This window comes from Bos grunniens, chromosome 10 (genome assembly GCF_055505025.1).
Source record: "Bos grunniens cultivar Pamir isolate PY7600 chromosome 10, Bosgru_T2T1.0, whole genome shotgun sequence".
In the NCBI taxonomy this organism is placed as follows: domain Eukaryota; kingdom Metazoa; phylum Chordata; class Mammalia; order Artiodactyla; family Bovidae; genus Bos; species Bos grunniens.
In genome coordinates, this window is record NC_141174.1 from 11,134,783 (window position 1) to 11,159,970 (window position 25,188).

The 25,188-nt window shown below is 37.0% G+C and overlaps 1 protein-coding gene across 46 annotated transcripts in view; it reads left to right on the forward strand.

Annotated features, from left to right (window-relative positions):
• CEP128 (centrosomal protein 128) overlaps nucleotides 1-25,188 on the forward strand; it is a 481,052-nt gene that overhangs the window by 113,089 nt on the left and 342,775 nt on the right. For 35 of the 46 annotated variants that reach the window (XR_015133909.1, XR_015133910.1, XM_086319370.1 and 32 more), the window contains 3 exons: nucleotides 2,350-2,424; nucleotides 4,064-4,196; nucleotides 12,182-12,327. The exons of 6 other annotated variants lie outside the window; for them this stretch is intronic. Coding sequence is in view for 38 of the 40 variants with exons in the window: in XM_086319370.1 (XP_086175496.1) it covers nucleotides 2,350-2,424; nucleotides 4,064-4,196; nucleotides 12,182-12,327 (354 nt within the window). In the remaining 2 variants the exon portion in view is untranslated. The remainder of the gene's footprint in view (nucleotides 1-2,349; nucleotides 2,425-4,063; nucleotides 4,197-12,181; nucleotides 12,328-25,188) is intronic. 5 more of the 46 variants (XM_086319402.1, XM_086319408.1, XM_086319403.1 and 2 more) reach the window with 1 other exon arrangement.

Genomic DNA, 25,188 nt, shown 5'->3' on the forward strand with positions numbered 1-25,188 from the left:
CTACACTTCCACACCTGTGAATTCAACACACTGGGGATCCTGTAATACTGTGGTGTTCCAGTTCAGTTCTGTTCAGTCGCTCAGTCATGTCCGACTCTTCGTGACCCCATGAATCGCAGCACGCCAGGCCTCCCTGTCCATCACCAACTCCCAGAGTTCACTCAGACTCACATCCATCGAGTCAGTGATGCCATCCAGCCATCTCATCCTCTGTCGTCCCCTTCTCCTCCTGCCCCCAATCCCTCCCAGCATCAGAGTCTTTTCCAATGAGTCAACTTGACCTGGGGAGTTCCTCTTTCAGTATCCTATCATTTTGCCTTTTCATACTGTTCATGGGGTTCTCAAGGCAAGAATACTGAAGTGGTTTGCCATTCCCTTCTCCAGTGGACCACATTCTGTCAGATCTCTCCACCATGACCCGCCCGTCTTGGGTTGCCCCACAGGCATGGCTTAGTTTCATTGAGTTAGACAAGGCTGTGGTCCTAGTGTGATTGTAAACTGTGGTGTTTACAATTAAAAAAAAAAAAAAATCCGTATGTAAATGGACTTCTGCAGTTCTAACCTATGTTGTTCAAGGGCCAGCTCTACTTTAAAAAATATGTGATGTTTATTTTCTGAGCTGCATGTATGGTATTTAAAAAGCTTATATAATTGGATTAGAAAATTGTTTTGAAATAATAATAGGTCTGTAGAGGTTGCAAAATAAAATGTGCCCTGTGCCCTTTACCCAATTATTTTCAATGGTAACATTTTGTTTTATTGCCATCCAGTATCAAAACCAGTGAATTGACACTTGCAATGCATCCAGCTTATGCAGATTTCACCAGTTTTATTGTGTCTGTGTCGAGTGAGGCTGTGTGTGTGCTTTTTTGTGTGTGCTTATCTTATTGCCACCACAGTCAAAGCACAGAACTGTTCCATCACCACAGTGCTCCCCTATGCTTCTCCTTAGTAGCCACCTCGACCACACGCACAATTTCTGAAGGACTAATGTATAGATAGTAGTTTGTTCAAATGAAGTGATAATTTAGGATAACTATTAAAATCGAAGCACTTAATAACATCTTAATCCAAACTTGTGATTTCACAAAATGACCTTACCCTTACAAATTGCAAGCATGTCCAGCATATATAAGCTCTGGATTTTTAGCAAACATTTTTTCCATTTGAAAGGGGAGGAAAAATGATTTTCCCTTTACAAACCTTTTAGTTCTTTGGCTGGTCTAATAATTAAATTGATATCAAGCAGATTAATAGGAGCAAAAGCGTTTAATTTTTTTTATATGGGAGCCCCACAAACATACGAGATACAAAGGCAGCCAGGCAATTGAAATTGAAGCTTATCTCCCATCCTGAGCTAAGGAAAGGAATAGGGGCCTGGGACTTCAGAGGGAAGGAAGGCAGTTCAGAGGAAGTGAGAAGGGTGGGTTATGGTTAACAGATGTTTGCCCTGGCACGCAGGTATATCTTTCAGATACAGAGAGTATCTTTAGTAATAGCTCTTTTCCTGGTACAGACCTGCTTTCTAAATTTTTTTATGCAGTTAAGGGGAAGATGAAAAGCTTTTCCTGAGTCTGCTGGGCTTTGCTTACCATCAGCTCACAATAATACTTGAGCCAAAGAAGTGTACTTTGGGGTGGCATATTTTTCTCCCCTTTACATCCTGTTATATTTTTCAACTTGAAATTAGCTAGGCACAGTGACTTTGTAGCGTATTTAGTTACCTAACTGGCACATTTTCTGTGAGTATTATCTAATGGCAGTATTATTAGGGAAATTTAAAATGTCTTATTCTGAATTGAGATACTTCAAAATTTTTGAAATGTTATGAATATTGGAAATATTAGGAGTATAAGACTATTAAGAATATAAAGTAGTCACCAACTGGATGAAATATACCTTGAGTCATTGGGTGCCTGAAATTTTTATTCTAATTTAGTTCATATGATACTACATGTAGTAATTTAAAGAAAAAAATCGCTTTAGACTTTTGCATTAAAATGATTTAAAACTGAAGGGAGCTCAGAGATTGTCTTATATAAAACCCTTATTTTAGAGATAACAAAAAGGAGGCCTTTAAGGAAAGACTATTTAAACAGGTCATAATTGAGATGAAACTGACTAGAGTGCAGACCTCCTGCAGTCTGGTCTGGTTCAGTTTTTGTTATTTAATTACCATTATTTTAATGGGAGCATTGATATGCGTTTATCACAAGATGTTTACCTTTTTATATTAGCTGTAAAAGTCTGAAAACCTTTTCACTTTTCTCCTCTTAAACTATGCCTGTAATAATTTAGTTTTCTTCTGCCCCACTGGACATTTTTCCTTATCCTTTGATGAAACTCTAGCTTCAACAGGAATTGGAGCTATCTCGAAGGTTACTGAATCAGTCAGAAGGCAGCAGAGAAACACTTTTGCATCAGGTAAGTATGCAAGCTATGATAATCTGCTTTTACATTAAATCAGGATTGAGTCTCTTTCTCTATTAAATGTCTTTGTGAAAGGGCAAAAAAATTCAGGTCTAGGAAATTTTTTTTTCTTTCTTTTTTTTAAAATTTTATTTTATTTTTAAACTTTACAATATTGTATTGGTTCTGCCATATATCGAAATGAATCTGCCACAGGCCAGCACACATAAGCAAAAGATGAAATCCTTTCAGGAAGATTCAGAGAAAGCCAGCACAAAGCACCAGCCCAAGTTCTTCCTGTGACAGTGTATCTTGCTGATTGCCGCTCCAATTTAGAAATTATCTCTCTTAGCATAACCAGTGTAAAAATGAGACTGGATGGGTAAGATACAATTTTCCCAGGAGCTTAATTTTATTAGAGGAGGCATTGGAGAGTGAAGGAGGAAGTAAAACACATAAAACAGACCTTTGCACGTTCAAGTTCCCTTGAATGTATCATTGTCTTATATTCTCGTTTTCAAGATGCTACCTGCTTCCTTTCAACCAGAGATAAGGCTTAATTTTTAAACATAACATTTTGTAGCCCATTAGCCCATAATAGTTGTTTGTTGCTTCTGATATTTAAAGTTCAGTAGCTTGAAATAGCTATCTTACATACACTGGGAAAGGGCATTGGATTTCTAACTGTCTTTCTGCTTGTGTTTAATGTAAATTGCAGTTGTACTTGCCTCTCTTTTGAGGTATGGGTTACATAACTCACTACATAATATGCTAGGTAGGCAAAGATGTCAGACATTATAGATGTTCAGGAGTAGTTTATTTGATGATTAATCCTGAAAATGCAACATGGCACCTGTTTTACAAAATCCTTAAAAACGTGTAATGGCTTTATTCTGCAGCCAGTGGTATGATGGAATTAATGTTGGCAGAGTTTAGACTTTCTTTTATGGAAGGTTATATCTATATTCAATTCCTTCTGATTCTTTTGGTTTTAGAACTCTGCCTTATAACTTCTAATCTTTTGAAATAAGAGATTTCTGTGTTTAGGTTGCCCTTTGACTTTAGCTGAGATGTTCTGCCACCACTAACTTGTTTAATGGTCATTGGGGACTTGCCTGCTAGACTCCAGATACATGCAGATGAATAAAAGGGTATCTGACCTCAAGGAGTTTATACTTTTTTCAACAGCCTTCAGTGCTTATTTATTTTGAGCAGTACTTTGATATCAAAATGTTTTAAATTGTGATCATTTCACTTGACTTTACCAACCAATAGACTACATTCACATGAAAGAAAATAAATGAAAAATGTAAAAACATACAGTACTTAACAGGAGGTGATTTGGGTTAATAGTAGTAGAGTAGATTGAGGTGAAAATAGGGATTTTGTAAAATGTGGTCAAATTATTTGTCATAGACACAAAGAAGGGGAAAATACCTTCATTGTGAAAGGAATAGGAATAAAGAAGTGAAGCAAGGGACTATTCCTCTGTGCTTGTCATAATGAAAGTAACTTGGTTTCAACTTGTGCTTATAATAATCTGTGGGAAGTGATTTTTTCCCTAGGGAAATAATTTGTAATAATTATAAGTTCAATTATTGTTTTCCTGCTTTTAAAACTAATGAAAGCTTCACCTTTGATTATATGTATTTAGGTAGAAGAGCTCCGCACACAGCTTATGAAAGCAGAAGGAGATCCAAAGGGTTTACATCATCAAGTATCTCAGATTTCCAGGCAACAGTCAAGTCTTCAGGATGAACAGGGAGATGACTGGAGGTTTAGGAGAGGTATATTTCTGATTTGTAAATGTCTGGGGCCTTTTTAAAAAACTTTTATTGGAGTATAGTTAGTTTACAATATTGTGTTAATTTCTGTTGTTTTTGATTTTCTGAAATAATTTTCATTTTCAAAATAGCTTTTCTTCTGTTTTTTTCACCATATTCTTGATCTACTACAAGGTTTTCCAAATTAATCATAGTTTAGCATGCAGTTGTTACAAACAGACATAATTTTATAGCAGTATTGAGCAGATGGTACAGAGATTTCCTGAGTATGCCTGCTTCTTCATATCACAGTTTCCTCAGCTGTCAACATCCCTCACCCCAGTGGTGCATTTGTTGTAACTGATGAATTGGATATTGACACATCATTGTCGTCCAAAGCCCATAGTTTACTGTAGGGTCCACTTTTGGTATTGTGTTTTCCATAGGATTTGACAAACATGTAATGACATGTATCCATCATTATAATATCATAGTGTAGTTTCACTGTCCTTAAAATTCTCTGTGTTTCACTATTCATCCCTCTCTCCCCCTAACCTCTGACAAACACTCATCTTTTTATCGTTTCCTTAGTTTTGCCTTTTCCAGAATCTAATAAATCAATAGTTGGAATCATACAGTATGTAGCCTTTTCTGATTGGCTTCTTTACTTAGTAATTTCCTTTTAAGTTTCCTCCATGTCTTTTCATGGCTTGAAAGTTCTTCAAAAGAAAAAGAAAAACAAAACAAAATAAAACTTTTTTGTTTTTAAAGCACTGCATAATATTTCATTGTTTGGATGTACCACAGTTTATTTATCCATTTATGTACAGAAGCCTGTCTTGGTTTCTTCCACATTTTGGCAATCATGAATAAAACTGCTGAAAACTAAACATCTGTGTGCAGATTTTTGTATAGACTTAAGGTTTCATCTCTTTTGGATAAATATCAGAGAGTGTGATTGCTCAGTCATATGACAAGAGTGGTTAGGTTTGTAAGAATCTTCAAACTCTCTTCCAAAATAGCTATATCATTTTGCCTTCTACCAGCAGTGATGAGATTTCCTGTTGTTCTGCCTCCTTCTCAACATTGAGAATTGTCAGCGTTCTGTATTTTAGCCATCCGGATAGGTTTGTAGTGGCATCTTGTTTTAATTTGCATTTTACTGATAACATGGTGTGGAGCATTTATTCATATGCTTATTTACTATATACACACACACACACACACACACACACACATATATATATATATATATATATATCTTTTCTGCTGAGATATTCATTAAAGTCTTTGGCCCATTTCTTAGTTGTTTTCCTGTTATCGTTAAGAGTCATTTGTATATTTTGGATAGCAGTCCTTTATCAGTATGTCTTTGCAAATAATATCGCACAGTTTACGGTTTGGCTTTTCGTTCTCTTAAGATTATCTTTCACAGAGCTGAAATTTTTAATTTTAATGAAGTCCAGCTTATTCCTTCTTTCTTTCATGGATTGTGAGTTTGGTGTTATATCTAAAAAGTCATTGCCAAACTGCAAATAATTCTCTTTACCTTCTAAGAGTTTTATAATTTTGCATTTTACACTTAAATCTGTGATCCATTTTGAATTAATTTTCGTGGAAGATTTAAATTCTGTGTCTAGATTCAGTTTTTTTTTTTTTTGCGTGTGAGTCTTCAGTTCTAGTGTCCTTTGTTTAAAAAGACTCTTTTCCCCGTTGTATTGCTTTTGTTCTTTGTCTAAGATCAGTAGACTGTTTTATGTGGGTCTACTTCTGGGCTCTTGGTTCTGTCCCAGGTGTCTACCTGTCTTTTTTTTTTTTTTTTGGCCAGTACCACACTGTTTTGTTGGATAGTGTCAGTCCTCCAACTCTTTCCTTCTTTTTCAGTGTTGCTCTTGCTATTTGGGATTCTTTGCCACTCTTTGTAACTTTAGAATCAGGTTGTCAATATACACAAAATAACTTGCTGGGATTTTGATTGGCTTGCGTTGAATCTATTGCTGAAGTTGAGAAGTACTGACATTTTGACAATATTGAGTCTTCCTGTCCATGAAAATGGATTATCTCTCCATTTATTTTGTTCATCCTTGATTTCTTTCATCAGAATTTGGTAGTTTTCATCATATAGATTTTGTTAGATTTATACTTAAGTATTTGATTTTTGGGCTTCTCAGGTGGCTCAGTGGTAAAGAATCTGCCTGTTCATGCAGGAGACTCTGGAGACATGGGTTTGATTCCTGGCTCGGGTAGATCCCCTGGAGTAGGAAATGGCAACCCACTACAGTATTCTTACCTGAAAATTCCATGGACAGAGGAGCCTGGTGGGCTGCAGTTCATGAGGTAGCAAAGAGGTGGACCTCACTGAGTGACTGGCATGCATGCATTTAATTTGGGGGATGTTAATGTAAATAGCATTGTGTGTTTAATTTCAAATTTCTCTTGCTTGTTGTTGATATTAGTGTCCAGTTTTAATGTCTTCTCTGCTTGATTTTTAAACCCATTTCAGTTGTCAGACCTGCTTATCTTATGAGTCTTCCTTTTAGAAAGAGCCAACAAGCCAGTTGTGGAATTTTTAAAAAATACATGCACATACATATATTGGAGAAGGAAATGGCAACCCACTGCAGTACTCTTGCTTAGAAAATTCCATGGATAGATGAGCCTGGTGGGCTACAGTCCATGGGGTCACGAAGAGTCGGACACGACTGAGCGACTTCATGACTTCACAACAACACGACATACATATGTGCACGCATGCACACACACATACGTGTGAGTGTATTTTTGTGTGTGTATTTTTACTTAAATTGGAAATCCCTATGCTTTTCACTTTCTCTTAATCTGATTTTCAATATAAATTAATATTCTATCTTTGTTTTGTTACCTGGAGATTTGGAAAAAAAAATTAATCAGATTGTAGAAGTGGTCATGAACCATCTGACTGGCTTTTTTAATGTTGATTAGAAAGGCATTGTGTTTGAAAATCTTTAGAATGTTTTTTCAGTGGAGCTGTTGATTTTGGTTGTAGAATTTAATTACTCTGGATGTGTTTCTTTTTGAAAGTTTTGTGTTTAACAGAAATGGTGATGTTGAAATTTTATAATGTTTTCTAACAGACTACTAAAGATTGTTCCGCTCTAAATCATTTAAATATTAAGGCATTTTACTCAAATGCCTAGATTACCATAGAAAGTGTTTGATGTTATAAATTCCCAGATTCCCTACACTTAACTCAATATGTTGCCTAAGTTAGAATTCCCACATTACCAGAAAATCTTCTGAATCTACCAGAAAATGGCAGATTTTGACATACTTGTCCTAACATATTTGCATGCCATTAAGGAGAAGGCAATGGCACCCCACTCCAGCACTCTTGCCTGGAAAATCCCATGGACAGAGGAGCCTGGTAGGCTGCAGTCCATGGGGTCACTAAGAGTCAGACACGACTGAGCGACTTCCCTTTCACTTTTCACTTTCATGCATTGGAGAAGGAAATGGCAACCCACTCCAGTCTTCTTGCCTGGAGAATCCCAAGGACGGGGGAGCCTGGTGGGCTGCCGTCTATGGGGTCGCACAGAGTCGGACATGACTGAAGCGACTTAGCAGCAAGTTCAGTTGAGTTTCATGTGGTATTGTAATTTAAACATATTTTGACATTAGAAGCTTGGAAGAAAAGCTATGACAAACTTAGTGTATTAAAAAGCAGAGACATCACTTTGTTGACAAAGGTCTGTATAGGCAAAGGTATGGTTTTTCCAGTAGTCATGTACAGATGTGAGAGTTGGACCATAAAGTAGTCTGAGTGCTGAAGAATTGATGCTTTCGAACTGTGGTGCTTGAGAGTCCCTTGGACAGCAAGCACATCAAACCAGTCAATCCTAAAGGAACTCAACCCTGAATATTCACTGGAAGGACTAATGCTGTGTTCCAGTATTTTGGCCACCTGATGCGAAGAGCTGACTCATTGGAAAAGACCCTGATGCTGTGGAAGATTGAAAGCAGGAGGAGAAGGGGACGACAGTGGATGAGATGGTTGGATGGTATCACCCACTCAATGAACATGAGTTTGAGCAAACTTCAGGAGACTGTGAAGGCCTGGAAAGCCTTGTTTGCTACAGTCCATGGGGTCGCAAAGAGTCAGACACAGCTTAGCCACTGAACAACTTTACAATTTATTTTTAAAAGTAAAATATAGTATTAAGATTATTCACCAGATTTTCATGAAGTTGTACATGGGAATTCTCATTTCGTCTGGAAAAAGATTCTATGGTACATTTGTTATGTTTTGTTGTCTTATAAAATCTAGTTATTTTTGGTGTCTTTGAGGATTCAGAGAATCTCACTTTTTTAAGCTACTTACCAGGCTTAATGAAAATCTTAAAGTTCTTTTATTGTTGTGTCAATGGACTTCTTCACCTTCTTTTAATAATTCTAGAGTTTTCATCTTTGTAGAATGCTTGCATTATTTAAAAAAATTCTATGTAAGAAATTGTACTTGTCATCTTCTGCCTGCTCTTTGTTCCTCTACTCACTGCAAAATGACTTCCACTTCTGCTTCTAAAATTGACTTTGCTTAGTTTATTAGTGGTCTCCTCTGTCAAATTCAAAGGAATTTTTAATTACTTGCGTTGGTTTTTGCCCATTTGTTTCCTCTCCCTTAAAGCTCTTCCACTGACCTGATTGTTCCTACTGTTTCCTGGTTCGTCTGTCTTAGTTGTTTTCAGTCTTTCCATCTGAATCTTTTCCGTTTGTTTCCAGTTTGCATTTTAAATGTTGCTATGTTCTAGAATCCTATTTATGGATTTTCTCACTTGGTGCTTCTCCTCTGGGGTTGTTATTTAATCTTAGGCTTTAGCTATCACCCAGGAAGGATGATCCCTAAAGGGAGCTCTTCTCACTCTCCTGACCTCCAACCCTCCAGATGGAGATGCTCCTTCGGTGTCTCTGTACTGTTCCAGCATGCTCAGGAACAGGTTTACAACTGAATTCATACTTTCCTCCAAACCTGTTTTTATTTCCTCTCTTAACTGGTTAAATGTTTCTTTATCCAGATAAGCCTGAAATACAAAGAACGTCCAAACTTACTTCTCCGCTCCATATAATTAGTCTCTGTATCCTGTCTGTTTGAAGATCCTGACAGCTCTTGAAGTGGCTTCTTTCGTGTTCCCACTAACCCAGTTTAGGCATGCTTTATCTCATCTCTGTTACCCTCTTATATTATGCTAGTTTGTCTGTAATCTATCTTCTGTCCTGCTACAAAAGGGACCCTCTGAGACACAAACCCGTCATGTTATTCTCTTGATTAAAACCTCTCATAATTTATTGAATTCTTACAGGGCATCATGCTACTCATCTTCCACTATGTCTTTTAGTTCTTAGAAATATTCTATTAGAAGGATACTCTTCTTATTTCCATTTTAATGATTTTTTTTTAAAGGCTGAAAAGCAAAAAAATCGAATTCCTTGCTTAAAGTCAGATTTGTGGGAAGTAGCAAACCAAATATTTTTTCTTTCCAGGCTTGAACTCTTTAACTGCTATCCTCTACCGACCCATCAACGTTTGTAGCAAGAATTCTTTAAAATGGAGCATATGAGATAATCCTCTGGGAGGAGAGTGTCTCTAACACTATTTGTGTTGTATACTTTGTGTTTTAAGTATTTTAATTTTTATAAATGTTTCATTATATATGCATATATGTGTTATACCTTTATATATATCTACACTTAAATATTTTATGTAGGAACTTCCCTGTAGCTCAGACGGTAAAGAATCTGTCTGTAATGCAGGAGATCCAGGTTCAGTCCCTGGGTTGGGAAGCTCCTATGGAGAAGGGAATGGCAACCCACTCCAGTATTCTCGTCTGGAGAGTCCTATAGACAGAGGAGCCTGGTGGGCTATAATCCATGGGGTCACAAAGAGTCGGACACGATTGAGCAACTAACAATACGCTACTACTGCTATTTTGTGTGTAAAACATATCAAAATATTACGTCTCCACATCAAATACATAGATGTGTTTTATAAAATACATATATGTGTATGTTTATATACATAATCATATATATTATCTTCATAAGTTATATAATAATATTCATACTAACATTAATTTGCATATATGTGTGTATATTCTAATATTATATATACCATGAAACATGTCTAGATCTATATATAGATAGCTGGGTACTATAGAGGGAGAGATGCACACACATATGCATATTTATATGGGCTTCCCAGGTGGCTCAGCAGTAAAGAACCTGCCTGCCAATGCAGGAGACTTAAAAGACATGGGTTCGATCCCTGATTGGAGAAGATTCCCGGGAGGAGGGGATGGCAACCCACTCCATTATTCTTGCCTGGAAAATCCCAGGGACAGAGGAGACTGGCAGGCTACAGTCCATGAGTTCACAAAGAGTTGGACATGACTAAAGTGACTTGGAACACGTGGGTATATATTAATAAATTTATAAAAGTTATTTTTAAGATGAATGGATACATGTATTTTTCAAATGAATAAATACATTTATACGTAAAAATATGCATATTTTCAGGTTGATGATCTAGCAGGAGTGGGCAAAGGATGGCCCACTCCTTTGCCCACGCCTGCCAAATCCAGAGCCGAATCCAGACTGCTTCCTGTTTTTGAATATAGAAACTTTATTGGAATACAGCTACTCCCATTCATTTATGCATTGTCCAGGTCACTTTTGTAATATAATATCAAAGATGAGTAGTTTTGACAGAGACCATATAGCTGCAATATTTACTGTCTGACCTTTTACAGAAAATGTTTGCTAACTCTTAGTCTGTAGGCTGATTTCCAAGCTCCCTGGCAGCGCATGACTGCTGAGTCTGCTGACTCACCTTCCTCACAAGTATTAGCTATGTAGAACGTGATGTGTGCAGTTACCCGAATATGAAATCCAATATTGTTCCTAGGTGCTTTATGCTATTTCCTTTCCCTGAAATATCAACCCAACTTTATCTGCTTTGCTAGGTGAAATTTTTTATCTATTTTTCAGAACTAACTTTTAAACCAATTTTTACAAACTCAGTTTCTTATTAAGATAGAGTTAATCATTCTGTCCTTTGGACTGATTTTGTATGATAACCATTTACTATACAGAAATTATACAGATACAGGGAAATATCTGTATAGTATCTGAGGGTCTTCTTATCCCTGTTAAAATACTTATGCATCTTTCATACACGCTGTACAATTTTGACAGTTTAATATTTCTGAAGTTGGGATGTGTCTTATGAATGATCTGTAAATTGTATTTGCTAGTGTTTCCTTCCTTCTTTCCTTTTCTGGAAGTGAAAGTACTAGAAAAGAGTATATGTGCCAGTTTTTGACATCTTAACTTCATAGAAGTACTTTATTTATATCTTCTTCCTGTTCTTAGAATGCAAGCTCTTTGAGAAAAGGGTTTTTGTGTTTATTTTTTAAAAAGATGGTGTTACAGTGCCCTTTTCATCATATACCAAATATTTCATATTGAACTAAAAGTATATACTATGTCAATTTATATTGTTCATTGTAGGTTGTTGTCTCCAGAACTAGTAAGTTAAAGGTCAGAACACAGTCAAGATTTAGCTGCCTCCTTTGCTTATGTTGCAAGAAAAGCATTTTGTTGTGTGAACTTCAGTAACTTCAGTAAGCTGTAGAAGCTTAGTTGAAAATTCTTTCAGTATTTTTGTTTTAGAGTTTGGGGGTAATATAGGGATATAACACAAATTAAAGAAAAATGCATAGAATTTTCCTGAAATAAATTATACTGGAAATCAGATAGCAGTCCAAGTACAGTATCAAAATGGGATAACACTGGATGATGTAGCTATGTATTTTAGAAAATTGTGTAAGACTTGAAATAATAGAATGGTGCGTTGGTGACAGCGACATTTAATAAGTGGATTGTATGGAGTAGAGTTAATATTAATAAGCCTACCATTTGAGAGTACATTATCCTGTGAGTAACGAACATCCATCACGCTTTACATTTTCTCTTTTAAGGGGTTGAGCGAGAGGATCTGGAGAAGCAGATGTCAGATTTGAGAGTGCAGCTGAACTTCAGTGCAATGGCTTCTGAGTTAGAGGAAGTGAAGCGGTGCTTGGAGCGAAAAGACAAGGAGAAAGTACATTTGGCAGCCCAAGTGGAGGTGACTTTGCTATGTTTAAGCCATGTTCAAAAGACTTTAGTTTTGTTTCATAGCATTGCTTAGTGAAATTTTAATATAAAGGTTGTGATGTTTTACGAACTCAAGTTTGGGTGGAGATAATGTCAAGTTATCTAGATGGTTACTTTAATTACATAGATAAATTTCTGCGGATTCATTTCTCTTCATTTGGACCTCAAAGCCAGGATACCTATGAAGCTGCAAATATTCTTCCACTAGCAGTTGAGCCCTTCCCTCAGACAGAAGGGATCTTTCTTCTCTCAAGGAACCGCAGTTATTTGTGGTGGGTGTGGGGGAGCAAGGTGGGGGTGAAATTGGCAAAAGGCATAGCAATAAGGTGTTACTGATATTTTTGTCTTTGGAAATAGAAAAGTTTTCAAATCTCTAGCTGTTTTGCATGAGGTAGAGGTGCGATGCCTCCATCAATTTAGAGTTGTGTAGTAGTCATGAATGATGAGTGAAGTGTAACTAGGCAGCTCCCGTTTCCTACTTGCCTTTTATCTAGCACAGATGGTGCTAGATAAAAGTAATTATCAAAAACTATTAAAAAATCAAAGGAAAGAACTTGATAAAAGAAAATGGCTTAATTCCCATTTTAATTATGTAAATTAGATCCATGCAAACATGGAGGACACATTTGGAACTAGATATGCATCAGTCTTTCTCTGTATCTGTTGTTGTTTGTGAAGTTGTGCTCCAATTGTAATAAGTAGTCACATTGGAAGAATTTCCTAAGTTATAATGAAAGGTAGAAAATTGGTGTGAAAAGTATCTAACTTTATAAAATCCAAAGGAAATATTTAATGTTACCGCAGTCTTAACTTTCTCTTTCATCTTGTCAGTGCATCAGTACCAAATATATTTTAGATTTGTTTCAGGTTCATGTTTAAAGATAATTAAACAGTGACATTTTCTTTACAAAGCCTCTGCATGTTTATTTCTTTATTAATTTTTTAATGGGAATATAGTTGACTTAGAATACTATATTAGTTTCAGCTGTACAGCATAGTGATTTTTATGTTTTTATAGATGATGTACCATGCCATGTTAATTATAGTATTATTGACTATTCTCTCTGTGACTTTTTAATTCAACTTAACTTTTTTTGGCTTAAAATTTTATATTTTATTGAGGTAATGTTGGTTCATAATACTGTATAAGTTTCATGTATTATATTTCTCCTCCTTTCCACTACATTGTGTTCACCACCAAAAATTTAGTTTCTTTTCATCAGCATACATTTGATCCCCTTTACCCATTTTTGCCTCCAACCCCGATTCTGTCCCGTCCCTTGTGATAACCATTAGTCTGTTCTCTGTATCTATGGGTTTGTTTTTATGACTTGTGTTTTTTAACATTTCACTCGCTTTTTAAGTGGTTCATTCATTGCCTTTACTATGTATTTTTCTTTCCTAGTAAAGTACATTTTTCCTTTCATTCATTTTTCCTATCTTTATAGGGCCTTTCCTTTTCCACTTAAAGAAGTTGCTTTAACATTTCTTGGAAGGCTGGTTTACTGTTGTTAAACTCTTTTTAGTTTTTGCTTGTCTGGGAAACTTTCTCTCCTTCAGTTCTGAATAACTTTGCCATGTGAGTATCACTGGTTGTAGATATTTTTTCCTTTCATCACTTTAAATAAAATATACTATGCCGTTCCCTGTAGACCTGCAAAGTCTCTGCTGAGAAATAGGTGATAGCCTCTGGGGCTTCCCTTGGATGACACTCCAGTTTTTCTTTTTCTTTTTGACTGCCTTTAAAATTCTTTCTTTAACTTTTGCTGTTTTAACTATGCTAGGTCTTGGCGTAGATCTCTTTCATTTTGTTTGGGATTTTCTTTGTTTCTGGTTCTGGATATGTGTTTCTTACTACAGGTTAAATTTTCAACCATGGTTTCACCAAATTCATTTTTGCCTCTTTCTTTCTCCTCTCCTTCTGGAACCTCTAAAATTTGAATTTTATTATGCTTGATGTTATCTTCAGTTCAGTTCAGTTCAGTCGCTGAGTTGTGTCCAACTCTTTGCGACCCCATGAACCGCAGCACGCCAGGCCTCCCTGTCCATCACCAACTCCTGGAGTCCACCCAAACCCATGTCCATTGAGTCGGTAATGCCATGCAACCATCTCATCCTCTGTCGTCCCCTTCTCCTCCTGCCCCCAATCCCTCCCAGCATCAGGGTCTTTTCCACTGAGTCAGCTCTTCACATCAGGTGGCCAAAGTATTGGAGTTTCAGCTTCAGCATCAGTCCTTCCAGTGAACACCCAGGACTGATCTCCTTTAGGATGGACTGGTTGGATCTCCTTGTAGTCCAAGGGACTCTCAAGGGTCTTCTCCAACACCACAGCTCAAAAGCATCAATTCTCTGGTGCTCAGCTTTCTTTAAAGTCCAACACTCACGTCCATACAATACTATTGGAAAAACCATAGCTTTGACTAGATGGACCTTTGTTGGCAAAGTAGTGTCTCTGCTTTTTAATATGCTGTCTAGGTTGGTCATAACTTTTCTTCCAAGGAGCAAGCATCTTTTAATTTCATGGCTGAAGTCACCATCTGCAGTGATTTTGGAGCCCCCCAAAATAAAATCTCTCACTGTTTCCATGGTTTCCCCATCTATTTGTCATGAAATGATGGGACCAGATGCCATGATCTTAGTTTTCTGGATGTTGAGCTTTAAGCCAAATTTTTCACTCTCCTCTTTTGCTTTCATCAAGAGGCTCTTTAGTTCTTCTTCACTTTCTGCCATAAGGGTGGTGTCATCTGCATATTTGAGGTTATTGATATTTCTCCCGGCAGTCTTGATTCTAGCTTGTGCTTCATCCAGCCCAGCGTTTCTCATGATGTACTCGGCATATAAGTTAAATAAGCAGGATGACAATATAGAACCTTGATACACTCTTTTCCTGATTTGGAACCAGTCTGTTGTTTCAGGTCCAGTTGTGACTGTTGCTTCTTGAGGTGTATACAGATTTCTCAGGAGGCGGGTCAGGTGGTCTGGTATTCCCATCTCTTTAAGAATTTTCCACAGTTAATTGTGATACACACAGTCAAGGCTTTGACATAGTCAATAAAGCAGAAGTAGATGTTTTTTTTTGGAACTCTCTTGCTTTTTCAGTGATACAGTAGATGTTGGCAAGTTGATCTCTGGTTCCTCTACCTTTTCTAAATCCAGCTTGAGCATCTAGAAGTTCATGGTTCATATATTGCTGAAGCATGGCTTGTAGAATTTTGAGCATTACTTTACTAGCGTGTGAGATGAGTGCAATTGTGCGGTAGTTTGAGCATTCTTTGGCATTGCCTTTCTTTGGGATTAGAATGAAACCTAACCTTTTCCAGTCCTGTGGCCACTGCTGAGTTTTCAAATTTGCTGACATATTGAGTGCAGCACTTTCAGAGCATCATCTTTTAGTATTTCAAATAGCTCAACTGGAATTCCATCACCTCCACTAGGCTTTGTTCGTAACGATGCTTCCTAAGGCCTACTTTACTTTGCATTTAGGCACTCAGTTAATATTTGTTGACTGAAAGAATATATTGCAGAAAAATTTTATGGTTATTTTTCAAAGCTGGCATTTGTTGTCTAGTAATTCTTTAAAAGCACATTCATTTCGAAAAAGTTGTCAGTATTCAAGGGGACCTTTGCTCTTTCTCACTAATTGTATTAGTTTTTGTTGGTCCAGAATATATATTTTAAGTAGTTCAACACTGGGGTAAAACAATTGAGAATAGCTTATGAAAAACCCAAATGAAAGCTACATTTGAGTTTGCATAATTTACCTTTCAAATTCCACCAAAGACCTTAAATCTCTGTGTGCATAGAAAATACTAAGTGGGATATTTCTCTCCTTCTAAACTTGAATTGAACTCATTAACCTTGATAGGCTATTTGTATTCATAAGAATTCCAAGCATCCTTGATCAGTGATTCTTTCTGATTTAATCTCAGCCTCCATCTTCCATCAACTTACTCTTCTTGAAAAAAAAATTTGACTTTTAAATTCAAGGAAGAACTTAAAAAAAGATTAAAAAAGGCTCTGTACATAATTTAGATTAAGTTTGAAAGTGATAATTGAGTGACAACTGACATGATTATTCATTAGCAGAAACTTGAGACTATAATGCTAGTATTTGCTTTTAAAAAGAGAGAAGATAGTGGAAAATAAATGATAATCAATAACAACTTTTTATGATTAGTACAGTAGAAACCGAAGGAAGATTGTTCCTTTTGTGCATGCTTTTGAGTAAACTCTTTTGATCCTTGCATTTTTTATATAAAGCTGGCCACTTTGCTATGCAGTAATGCCCACTTCAATACTACTTTTAAATTCTTTTTAGAGACCTATCATCTTAGCCATCTTAATACCCCTGTCTGCAATTTCCTATTATACTTCTTTTTTTTTTAATCTTAATAATTTCTTCCTTATCCAAGTGCCTATTGTAAAATAAGGTATTATCTGAGCAGTAAGTAATTTTTAATATCCAAGTTAGGTTTTAAAGAAAACTATTGGCAGCAAAACATATAGATGAGAGGGTAAAATCATGAAATCTGGTAGAGATGAAGTCTGCCTGTATTATTAATCAGACAACTCTCACATTACGACAGTTGTTAAGACCATAGATGCACCATATCCCAAGTTCTTAAAAAATATGATTATTGACAGAGATGTGTTACAAGTAAAAACTCTAAGGCTAAATAAACCTTTACAGTTCCTGCAAGATTTAGCTTAAGTCTGAGATTTCATCTGTATGAAAATATAGAAATTTTAGGAGCTTGAAGAAAGACAGTTTTTCTGTTTTCTGTAACTCTGAGTTACAATGAGTATTTCCACAAAGCCAGAAAGCAGAAGTGAACTGAATATTTTAATTTTTTTAAACTAGCATTAATATTTATTATAATTATCATTTGAATTGGCTTTCCAGGTGGCTCAGTGGATAAAGAATCTGCCTGCAATGCAGGAGGTGTGGGTTCGATCCCTGAGTCGGGAAGATTCCCTGGAGGAGGACATGGCAACCCACTCCAGTATTCTTGCCTGGAGAATTCCTTGACAGGGGAGCCTGGTGGGCTGCAGTCCATAGGATTGCCAAGAGTTGGACACAACTGAAGAGACTGAGCGCTTGCATGTACACAAACACACGCGCACACACACACTCACTCACTTACTCACTCACACATACACACATTTGAATGTGGTAAATAAAAAATTTAGGAATGAAAATGTCCATTTTCAAGTTCTTAGTTTTCTGAAATCATGATCTTCTGCATCATGTTTTACATATAAATTGAATACATAGGCCTTTGTGATTCTTTGTATGTGGTGTGTGTGTGTGTGCACCTGTGTGTGTGTGCATGCATGAATGGGGTAGTGCTGAGAGAGAAAGAAACTTACATGCCTCACAAAATAATGATGTGTTGAAAACTTATGATAGCTTAATGTAGATTTACTATTTAAAGCAATTATAAATTATCGGGAATAATTATTGAAGTACTTGCTTTAGAAAAGTGGATGATATGAGACAAATGAGGTAATATCTTTATATCTCAGTGACTGATGGTTCTTCATTTCTTGACTACCACACATGCCACTAAAAGGGGGCAAAGCAGACTTTATAATAAGCAGATTTACAATGTGCATTATTCTTGTAGTCCTTATAGTTACCTTATCATTGGAGTGATTTTAATTTGATAGCATATCATTTTAGGTGGAAAATTAAATTATTATTTAGATGCTTGTTTTCAGGTAAATTTCTACAAATGGAAATGAAATTGTACTGAGCCTCAAACCATGAAAAGTCAACAAATTCATTATACTCTTGGAAATGTTCAAATAGTATAAATTATCTTTGTAAGAAAATTAAATTATTCATACACACTAAGGAAACTTTTTTTTACTTTTTAATAATTATACATGACTAACATAAAGGTTAATGTTCACAAGTTTCTTCAAATGTATTAAATGCATCTAGTTTGTAGTATTTTACGTGGGTGAAATATATGTTTATATTATGCAGTTTTTATATTTTGGGGGAATCCATAGTGATAAAATGTTGTGTGGATCACAGTAAACTGTGGAAAATTCTGAAAGAGATGGGAATACCAGAGCACCTGACCTGCCTCTTGAGAAACCTATATGCAGGTCAGGACGCAGCAGTTAGAACTGGACATGGAACAACAGACTGGTTCCAAATAGGGAAAGAAGTACGTCAAGGCTGTATATTGTCACCCAGCTTATTTAACTTATATGCAGAGTACATCATGAGAAACGCTGGACTGGAAGAAGCACAAGCTGGAATCAAGATTGCCGGGAGAAATATCAATAACCTCAGATATGCAGATGACACCACCCTTATGGCAGAAAGTGAAGAGGAACTCAAAAGCCTCTTGATGAAAGTGAAAGTGGAGAGTGAAAAAGTTGGCTTAAATCTCAACATTCAGAAAACGAAGATCATGGCATCTGGTCCCATCACTTCATGGGAAATACATGGGGAAACATCTATGGAAACAGTGTCAGACTTTATTCTTTTGGGCTCTAAAATCACTGCAGATGGTGATTGCAGCCATGAAATTTAAAGCCGATTACTCCTTGGAAGGGAAGTTTTGACCAACCTAGATAGCATATTCAAATGCAGAGACATTACTTTGCCAACAAAGGTCCGTCTAGTCAAGGCTATGGTTTTTCCAGTAGTCACGTATGGATGTAAGAGTTGGACTGTGAAGAAAGCTGAGCGCTGAAGAATTGATGCTTTTGAACTGTGTTGTTGGAGAAGACTCTTGAGAGTCCCATGGACTGCAAGAAGATCCAACCAGTCCATTCTAAAGGAGATAGGCCCTGGGATTTCTTTGGAAGAAATGATGCTAAAGCTGAAACTCCAGTACTTTGGCCACCTCATGCGAAGAGTTGACTCATTGGAAAAGACTGTGGTGCTGGGAGGGATTGGGGGCAGGAGGAGAAGGGGACGACAGAGGGTGAGATGGCAGATTGCATCACTGACTCGATGGACGTTAGTCTGAGTGAACTCCGGGAGTTGCTGATGGACAGGGAGGCCTGGTGTGCTGCAATTCATGGGGTCGCAAAGAGTCAGACACGACTGAGTGACTGTACTGAACTGAACTGAAAGAAGATTATGAATTAGCCAAACTTTTGGCAATTCTGATTGAAAAACAGTTCTGCCTTTGGTAATGGTATTAACTTTTTGCAGAAAATATTCTCCTTTTGAGAAAAACTGTGAAAGCTGAGGATGACATATGTTTACAAATTTTGTTCGAAGTGACAGATAGTTATCTGGGCACAAGGACAAGAAGGAGCAAGTATTCTCGTAAGGAGTGGAATGCAGAGTAATGGGCCTGACATCTTCTGAATCACAAATTGAGAAGAGCTTTAGACATAGCTTAGGCCCACTGAAGAGGAAGAGCCTGGTAAACATCGTGTACTTTCAATTAGGATACCCAAATGGCTAAACACCAGGGCTCTGGGTGAACTGAAAATACACCAACAGTCACAAAAACTGTAACATAACTTTGAATGTGGTTTGGTTTTATCTGTCCCTATCTTAACTACCCATTTACACAAAAGTACAGTTGACTCTTGAATAACGTGAGTTTGAATTGCATGGGTCCACTTATATATGGATATTTTTCAGTATTAAGTATTTCAGTACTACATGCTCTGTAGCTGGTTGACTCCATGGTGAGGAACTATGGATATGGAGGGCCAGCTATAAGTTATACTTGAATTAAGCCTCTGTGGTGTTCAAGGGTCAACTGTAAATCTTTTGGGAAAGAACATATCAGCCAGAGCCCACATATTATTTCAATAATTTGTCATACAGTATCTAGCCTTTGATCAAAACTTAGCAGGCAAATCAGGAAACAAAATCATACTATTTAGTAAGAGGAAAAAAAAAAAGAAACAGGCATATAGACTATTCAGATGTTATAGGTGTTAGAAGCCAGCTTTAATCAATGGTAATTAATATGTTAAGAAATTAGGTTTTATGATATTTAATTCTAGGAGAGAATAGGACACGATGAAAAGAATCATTGGAAATCTGAGAATTGAAATATAACTAAATTAAGAGCTGGATGGGTAGATAGAGTTTAACAGAAGGTTATGCACACTTTTTCCTTATTACTCTATAAAGAGTTTTATGAGACCTCCATCCATATGTATGCTTAGGATATGTATTAATGGTATGTGGATTGGTTTTGTGTTCTGTTTTTCTTTTTAATGTATTTTCTAATTGGCAAGAAGAAAAACAACTTATGCAATCTTTCATTCAGTAAATTTTGATGAAGGGCCTGTTAGGTATTGGTTCTGGTGCTAGGATCTCTTGTCCACAAATGAAATCAACATTGCCCTCAGTAAAGGCACAGTCATTGAACTCACATTTTGTACTGAAATATCAGTTTGCTAGAAGAACCAGGCCTCTTCAGCATGGATGGGCAGAATCACTGTGAGGCTTAGAATGGGGCACAGGGGTCTGGGCTTGGTGCCTTGACTCTTTGGAAGTGGTCATGAGACTGCTCCATCACTAGTGCACCAGGATGGCTCCTGCTCTCCAAGGACAGAACAGTGTGTGTCCATGCAAACAGTCATGGAAAGACAAAGCAGCAGAAACATCTTCAAACAGAAAATGGCATTTGGTGATCAAAAATCTGAAGCAATGGTTTCATAGTTTTACAGGTTTAGTATTTTCATTCTTATGTCACATTCTTCATTTATACTTGTTTATACCTTTTAGGTTACAGGAAACTGAGATATTCTCAAGAAGGTGTTTAATGTAAGGGAGTCAAGAAATTATTTTGATAATTGCCCTGCTGGACTTCATGCAAAAAAACAAATTTCATATATGTAACTACACTGTGTCATTATTGAGACTCTTTATTCCAAAACAGAAAAACTTGAGTCAACTCTAGATGGCTGTCTTGAGTTTAGTATTAATTTCTTGGTTCAGTCATCTGTGACTACGGTGGTGGAGTCATAGGGTTTCTAGTTGTACTGTTTTGCATATATGTGTATTAGAATTGCTATTAAGCATCAATTTTATTAATTTTATTTAATAAACATCAATTTTATTGATGCTATTAAACATCAATATTAAACATCAATTGCTATTATTCATCAAAGAATGAAAACCTTCCTTTAGTATTTCTTGTAAGACTGGCCTACTAGCAACAAATTCTCTCAGTTTTTGTTTCAGAATGTCTTTAACCTCATTTTAAAAAGAATTTTGCTGAATGTAGGGTTTCAGTTGACTTTTTTTTGGCTGCACTGTGCAGCTTGGGGATCTTAGTTCTCCAACCAGAGATCAAACCTGGGGCCTGGCAGTGAAAGTGGCAAGTTCTAAGCATTGGACGGGCAGGAAATTCCCTGACTATCTTGCAGCACTTTGAATATGTCATCTCATTGATTTCTGTTTTGCATTGTTTGTCGTGAGAAGTCAGCTGTTACTCTTTTGGCGTTCCCTCATACGTGATGAGTAATGTTTCTCTTATTCCTTTTAAGATTTTCTCATTTTCTTTCTCTTTCAGCATTTTACTATATATTTAGATATGGATCTATTTGTTTTTATTCTGTTTGGGGTTCATCATGCTTTTGGAAATACAGATCAATGCTTTTCTTTAAATTTCAAGCTTTCAGCCATTATTTCTTCTTGTACTTTTCCTTTCCTTTCTTTCCTTCCTTTTTTCTTTTGGTATTTTTGTTATATATATTTTGGTATTCCACATTTCTCTCAGGTTTTATCCATTTTTATTCTTTTTATCCCCATCACATTTCATATTCTATTGATTTATCTTCAGTTCTTAGATCCTTTCTTCTGCCAACTCAAATCTACTATTGAGTCTTTCAAGTGAGTTTTTCATTTTACTTATTGTACTCTACAGTTCTAGAATTTCTACTGGTAAAATAATTTCTATCTTTTTTACTGATTTTCTCTATTTAATGAGATATTTTCTTCATGTGCTTCTTTTTTTCTCCCCCATTATCTCCTTTAGTTCCTGGTACACATTTCTAATTCAGTTCAGTTCAGTCGCTCAGTCATGTCCAACTCTTTGCGACCCCGTGAATCGCAGCACACCAGGCCTCCCTGTCCATCACCAACTCCTGGAGTTGACTCAGACTCACGTCCATCGAGTCAGTGAAGCCATCCAGCCATCTCATCCTCTGTCGTCCCCTTCTCCTCCTGCCCCTCAATCCCTCCCAGCATCACGGTCTTTTCCAATGAGTCAACTCTTCGCATGAGGTGGCCAAAGTACTGGAGTTTCACCTTTAGTATCATTCCTTCCAAAGAAATCCCAGGGCTGATCTCCTTCAGAATGGACTGGTTGGATCTCCTTGCAGTCCAAGGGACTCTCAAGAGTCTTCTCCAACACCACAGTTCAAAAGCATCAATTCTTCGGCTCTCAGCTTTCTTCACAGTCCAACTCTCACATCCACACATGACCACTGGAAAAACCATAGCCTTGACTAGACGGACCTTTGTTGGCAAAGTAATGTCTCTGCTTTTCAATATGCTATCTAGGTTGGTCATAACTTTCCTTCCAAGGAGTAAGCGTCTTTTAATTTCATGGCTGCAGTCACCATCTGCAGTGATTTTAGAGCCCCCCAAAATAAAGTCTGACACTGTTTCCCCATGTATTTCCCATGAAGTGATGGGACCCGATGCCATGATCTTAGTTTTCTGAATGTTGAGCTTTAAGCCAACTTTTTCACTCTCATCTTTCACTTTCATCAAGAGGCTTTTTAGTCCCTCTTCACTTTCTGCCATAAGGGTGGTGTCATCTGCATATCTGAGGTTATTGATATTTCTCCTGGCAATCTTGATATGCAGAGTACATTTCTAATAGTTGATTTTAAATCTTTGTTGTTTAAGTTCAACATCTGGACCCCTTGAGAGACATTTTTTATTGTCTACGGTTTTGCTTCATGTAGGTTGCACCTTCCTATTGTTTTTTTTGAACTTTATAATTTTTATTGAAATAGGACCTGTAAAGAAAATATATTGTGTTAATTCTAGGTGCTAATTAATTCACTACTTTCTTGGGTTTGTTGTTGTTTGCTTTATTATTAGTTTAGTGAAATGGCTGGAATAGTTTAGTGAAACCTATTTGCACTGCAATGTGAAGCCAATGATTCCTTTGTCAGAGGTGCCGCCTCGGATATGTGCACAGTGTCTGTGGCCGCCAAGGATGATTATTGTTTTCACTGGGAGTCTTTAATTGTCTGATTTTCTGCTCCTCCCATTAAACTATGGATAGGGTGGCTTTGTTATCTCTCTTAGCTTTTAGCCTCTCTGCTAATTGCTAGCAGATTTTTTTTTTTTTTTTTTGGACAGTGTCCTTTGGTAAAAATTGCTCTGCAATTGACTCAGTTTAAGTTGGGGCTCTTTGCAGGGTTGGGTGTGGTTACCAGCCAGTCTTTGGGGTATTCTCTGGTCCCAAGAGGGCTCTCTGTAGCTATGTTATTACCTGAGTCTGTCTGTTAGACTTCTATATGGTCTGTTGTTTTGTTCCTACTAGTATTATGGAAACTACCAGCCTCTTAAATGCTCACCCCCAAGATGGCCATTGTTTCTGACATCATCTTTAGAAATGGATTTTCTTTCTTTTTTTTTTTTTACCTCTTAATTAATTTTATTTTATTTTTAAACTTTACATAATTGTATTAGTTTTGCCAAATATCAAAATGAATCCGCCACAGGTATACATGTGTTCCCCATCCTGAACCCTCCTCTCTCCTCCCTCCCCATACCATCCCTCTGGTTCGTCCCAGTGCACCAGCCCCAAGCATCCAGTATCGTGCATCGAACCTGGACTGGCATCTCGTTTCATACATGATATTTTACATGTTTCAATGCCATTCTCCCAAATCTTCCCACCCTCTCCCTCTCCCACAGAGTCCATAAGACTGTCCTATACATCGGTGTCTCTTTTGCTGTCTCGTACACAGGGTTATTGTTACCATCTTTCTAAATTCCATATATATGCGTTAGTATACTGTATTGGTGTTTTTCCTTCTGGCTTACTTCACTCTGTATAATAGGCTCCAGTTTCATCCACCTCATTAGAACTGATTCAAATGTATTCTTTTTAATGGCTGAGTAATACTCCATTGTGTATATGTACCATAGCTTCCTTATCCATTCATCTGCTGATGGACATCTAGGTTGTTTCCATGTCCTGGCTATTATAAACAATGCTGCGATGAACATTGGGGTACACGTGTCTCTTTCCCTTCTGATTTCCTCAGTGTGTATGCCCAGCAGCGGGATTGCTGGATCATAAGGCAGGTCTATTTCCAGTTTTTTAAGGAATCTCCACACTGTTCTCCATAGTGGCTGTACTAGTTTGCATTCCCACCAACAGTGTAAGAGGGTTCCCTTTTCTCCACACCCTCTCCAGCATTTATTATTTGTAGACTTTTGGATCACAGCCATTCTGACTGGTGTGAAATGGTACCTCATAGTGGTTTTGATATGCATTTCTCTGATAATGAGTGATGTTGAGCATCTTTTCATGTGTTTGTTAGCCATCTGTATGTCTTCTTTGGAGAAATGTCTATTTAGTTCTTTGGCCCATTTTTTGATTGGGTCATTTATTTTTCTGGAGTTGAGCTGTAGGAGTTGCTTGTATATTTTTGAGATTAGTTGTTTGTCAGTTGCTTCATTTGCTATTATTTTCTCCCATTCTGAAGGCTGTCTTTTCACCTTGCTAATAGTTTCCTTTGATGTGCAGAAGCTTTTAAGGTTAATTAGGTCCCATTTGTTTATTTTTGCTTTTATTTCCAATATTCTGGGAGGTGGGTCATAGAGGATCCTGCTGTGATGAATGTCAGAGAGTGTTTTGCCTAT